The sequence below is a fragment of the Montipora foliosa genome, chromosome 2 (genome assembly GCF_036669935.1).
Source record: "Montipora foliosa isolate CH-2021 chromosome 2, ASM3666993v2, whole genome shotgun sequence".
In the NCBI taxonomy this organism is placed as follows: Eukaryota; Metazoa; Cnidaria; class Anthozoa; order Scleractinia; family Acroporidae; genus Montipora; species Montipora foliosa.
Window position 1 is genome coordinate 51,159,522 of NC_090870.1, and position 5,000 is coordinate 51,164,521.

The 5,000-nt window shown below is 40.1% G+C and overlaps 1 protein-coding gene across 3 annotated transcripts in view; it reads left to right on the forward strand.

Moving 5' to 3' along the window:
* The window catches only part of LOC137993483 (uncharacterized), a 49,956-nt gene extending 44,993 nt beyond the window's left edge, over positions 1 to 4,963 (forward strand). For 2 of the 3 annotated variants that reach the window (XM_068839373.1, XM_068839374.1), the window contains one exon: positions 975 to 4,963. In XM_068839373.1, the coding sequence (XP_068695474.1) occupies positions 975 to 3,526 (2,552 nt within the window). In that variant the 3' untranslated portion in view covers positions 3,527 to 4,963. The remainder of the gene's footprint in view (positions 1 to 974) is intronic. The other variant, XM_068839375.1, reaches the window with a different exon arrangement.
* Positions 4,964 to 5,000: the final 37 nt, after the last annotated feature.

Consider the following 5,000-nt stretch of genomic DNA (forward strand, 5'->3'; position numbering starts at 1 on the left):
TTTCCTCGCCATTGAATTTTTTCTGGCATCTATTACAGTCTGTAAATCTAATATACGATGACAAAAATAAAATAAAGTAAGTAAGGTCTGGAAGTTGCTTAAGTGGATAATGGAATTGTTTTTTAGTTAAAACTAAGCATTCATTTTCATTCAGGGGGTGTGTGTTATTCCCCATTAATATTACAAATTACATTTAACGATAGGGAGAATATTATGTGATAAAGACTGCTTGAGATAATTGTGTGTTTTTCAGAGTGATTACTTGACCTCTTGTTACAACTTTGTTTTGAAGAAATGATATCTTGCGTTGAACAGTAAGCAAGTATTTCACCATTTGATACATCAGGGTTCGTACGGGTCATGGAAAACCTGGAAAGTCATGGAATTGAAGTATTTCAGTTTCCAGGCCTGGAAAGTCATGGAATTTAATTGTCGGTCATGGAAAGTCATGGAAAATTATAGTTACGTGTGGTTATCGTAAATTATTGCAGAAGTGGAAGCAAGGACAAAATAAAATGCAGGCGAGTTATGTCAGAAAATACCCCCAAAATCAAGGACGATTTTGACAATTTTCGAAACTGGCAGTTAAACTTTAGGTCATGGAAAACTGCAAAAAGTCATGGAAAAGGTCATGGAATGTCATGAAATTTGAAAAACTCTTAAGAGTACGAACCCTGTACATGTAAGTTTAGGAACCCAGATGCATGACAGGCGCAAACATCAGTCTCAAGCTTATGACATTAACTTTGCAATAAGAAAAAGTAATTTGCATTACTATCAAACTACATTTTCGGGGGAAAATCTTGATTTTGCGACAAAAGGTGACCATTTCTTAAGTGACGTTTGTTTTTGAAACATTGCTAAAATCGGGACCTTCCGTGGTGTCAAAATTAAGAACACATAAGGTTGAGGTTAGAACGAAAAAAAAAACACTTCAGGCAACACCTTTTTCAACATTATTTTGCCTTTTGCAGATTTACCATATTCTGCCAGTATTACAGAAAGGATCCGTCAGCTTTACAGTATTCGTGACAAATTTGTTCTCCCTGTTCCATGGTGTGAACACTTCAGCTTTCATCTAGATGATATTTTTACCAAGTTGAAGATTGTGGGCAAAGAAAAGACAAGGGGAACATTGACTGATGAAATCACCAACATGACAGCTATCTTTAAAGGACATAAAGATTGTGCGGAGCCACGAACTGTTTTAATTGAAGGAGACCCAGGCATGGGAAAGACGACCTATTGTCAAAAACTGGCATATGATTGGGCAATGAAACGCAAAGAATGGGACGAGTCTTTCCCTGAGATTGACGTTCTGTTGCGTTTGAGGTGTCGTGATATGGAAACGGATATTTGGGAGGCCATTGATGACCAAATTCTTCCTGTTGATATTGAGGAAGACGCGAAGAAATGGTTCTTCAATTTCATTCGAGAAAATCAGTCCAAAGTTCTGTTAGTGCTTGATGGACTTGATGAAGTGGATTCCAGTAATTTTGACTTGTACAAGGACCTTCTGGAAAGCAGAGTCCTACCCAATTGCCGCATTGTTATCACATCACGCCACGAAGCGGGAATGACCGTGAGGCGGTACTGTGACACCCTGTGGGAGATTATTGGATTCACTTTTGACGATGCGCAGATATACATCCTTAAGTACTTTAAAGGCATGGAACACTTAGCAGAAGAGCTAGTTAAACAGCTTTTGAGTGACAGATCAGAGTTAAGACAGTTGACACGGAATCCTCTAAACACAGCTTTACTTTGCATCATTTGGGAAGATTTTAAGGGTGTACTTCCACCGGAAAAGACACAGCTGTACATAGAAATAGTTCGATGTGTTTTGTTAAGATATGAAAAGAGAATTGGATCATCGCGTGGAAGTAATGTGGACCTTCTGGAATTTTACAAGGATGACCTGGTGCAGTTGGGATGCATGGCGTTGCAGTCCTTACGTAAAGGAGAGTTATATTTCGACGAGAATCAATTGCAAGGCAGTTCCAGTAATTTGATCAAGTTTGGTTTTCTGTCGATCCAGCCCGGTGGCAGCAAGAGGAAACGTTCCTTGCGCTTTGGCTTTCTGCACAAGAGCTTTCAAGAGTTCTTTGCTGGCTTTTATCTTGCTTATGAGATCCTTGATGGAAACAGAGATTGTAACTCAGTAGTAACCGATGTAACGAACAGGAATGAAGTGAAACAAGTGTTTTTATTCATGAGTGGTGTTTTGTCTTTAACATCTGAAGAGATGACAGTGTCGTTGGTAAAAAGCATGGCAGAGCTTGCAAGTTCGTCCAATGATTTAGATTTAGCACTGAATTTTATATTGGAATGCGAATGGCTTGGAGAGAACCTTCAGTCTAAGTTACTTCAGACTTTGGGACAGAACTTTCTTGTTAAAGATCTAGCTATGTTTATTGGATTCACTCATGTGAATCTTTTTTGTGAATTTCTCATATTCAACACATGCTTGACTACTTTGAAGTTGCACTTCAAAAAAGTTGGTGCCGCTGGCGCTGAATCCCTTTCTCAGGCTCTCAAAGTCAACACATGCTTGACTACTTTGGATCTGAGCGAGAACGAAGTTGGTTCCGCTGGCGCTGAATCCCTTTCTGAGGCTCTCAAAGTCAACACATGCTTGGCTACTTTGGATTTGAGTAGGAACGAAGTTGGTGACGCTGGCGCTGAATCCCTTTCTGAGGCTCTCAAAGTCAACACATGCTTGACCACTTTGGTTTTGGGCAGCAACAAAGTTGGTGACGCTGGCGCTGAATCCCTTTCTGAGGCTCTCAAAGTCAACACATGCTTGACCACTTTGGTTTTGAGCAGCAACAAAGTTGGTGACGCTAGCGCTGAATCCCTTTCTGAGGCTCTCAAAGTCAACACATGCTTGACCACTTTGGATTTGACGGGAAACGGAGTTGGTGCCGCTGGCGCTGAATTCCTTTCTGAGGCTCTCAAAGTCAATACATGCTTGACTACTTTGAAGTTGAGCTGGAACCAAGTTGGTGACGCTGGCGCTGAATCCCTTTCTGAGGCTCTCAAAGTCAACACATGCTTGACCACTTTGGCTTTGAGCAGCAACAAAGTTGGTGACGCTGGCGCTGAATCCCTTTCTGAGGCTCTCAAAGTCAACACATGCTTGACCACTTTGGTTTTGAGCAGCAACAAAGTTGGTGACGCTGGCGCTGAATCCCTTTCTGAGGCTCTCAAAGTCAACACATGCTTGACCACTTTGGTTTTGAGCAGCAACAAAGTTGGTGACGCTGGCACTGAATCCCTTTCTGAGGCTCTCAAAGTGAACACATGCTTGACTACTTTGAATTTGAGGTGGAACCAAGTTGGTGACGCTGGCGCTGAATCCCTTTCTGAGGCTCTCCAAGTCAACACATGCTTGACTACTTTGCATTTGAGCTTCACCCAAGTTGGTGACGCTCGCGCTGAATCCCTTTCTGAGGCTTTCAAAGTCAACACATGCTTTGACTACCTTGGATTTGACATACAACAAAGTTGGTTCCGTTGGCGCTGAATTCCTTTCTGAGGCTCTCAAAGTCAACACATGCTTGACTACTTTGGATTTGAGATACAACAAAGTTGGTGCCTCTGGCGCTGAATCCCTTTCTGAGGCTCTCAATGTCAACACATGCTTGACTACTTTAAATTTGAGCGGCAACGAAGTTGGTCCCGCTGGCGCTGAATCCCTTTCTGAGGCTCTCAAAGTCAACACATGCTTGACTACTTTGAATTTGGATGAGCGCTAAATCCCTTTCTAAGGCTCTCAAATTCAACACATGCTGGACTGAGTTGGAATTGATTTGGGGTGAGTTCGATTGACCGTATTCCAGAATAGGAGTACATGGAAGAAAAGTTAGAAATCCTTCGTTTTTGCGGAGATTCACATGTAAATTGTGAAACACCTGTTAAAATGCCTTGTTACTTTAAAACCATGGTGAATCATCACTCCAGATACTCTTATTCCGTAATAGGGTCAATCGAACGTACCCTTGGATTTTAATCAATTATTCTCCCAGAGTCGGGTGCCAAATTCCTTTCTAAGGCTCTATATAGCGTATCAAGCGCAGCAAAGGTATTAGGGGTGTCCGGCTTATCAAGCATATCAGGTGTATCCAGCGTTTCAGGTGTAACCCTGATACTTAGAACAACAAATAAGTTACAACTGGGGTCGGCAGTTCCAACCACACCGGTACTTTCTTCTCTCAGTTTCCTTTTGTTATATCGTAATTGTGTGGCTTTGGTTAGAATTTGCAGAAATTAGGCCAAAGGAGTTAAAGCAAAGCGATTTGATTTGGAAAAGTAAATTAAATCGGTAACAACATCACAATTATACTTACATGTGATTTTACTGTGTGTACAAATTTTACATTCAAGTTCAAGTTTTCAAGTTTTATTTATTTACAGCAAACAGTTAAAGTTATTACTGGGCTGGCTTGCAAATAGCGAAAAGCTAATCGTAGCAAGCCAGACTGTACACAGAATTATTTAGACAATTTTTTAAAAAGAAGTGAATGGTTATTATATACAACAACAACAACATGTAAACATTACTCTTCGTCCTTTCTTATATTTAGAAAGTAGAAGAATTTAGGAGGAAAGGAGAAGAAAGCATTCTAGGTAAAAGAACAATATGTAAAGAGGAAAACTACAGACTAAACTTAACTTCAGTAAGAAATGTAAGTTTTCATCTTGTTAATTAAGGTATCTATGTCGGCATAGGAGTTTTCAGTTTCTAGAATTTCAATTAGTTTTGTTCTAATAGTTTTTTAAAAACAATTTCTGAATACGTTTTTGAGACTAGTTGGTATCCCACTCCAGATTTTAACACCAACACGTGAAAAGGCCTTACTTTGAACGTTAAGTGCGGATTGTTTGGTAAAAGAATGCTCACATGTCGATGAGCGTGTGCTGTAAGAATGAACACTAGTAATTTTAGAAAACAAATTCGAAATTTTAATCGGTGCAAAATTGGTGTTGGTGTCATACAT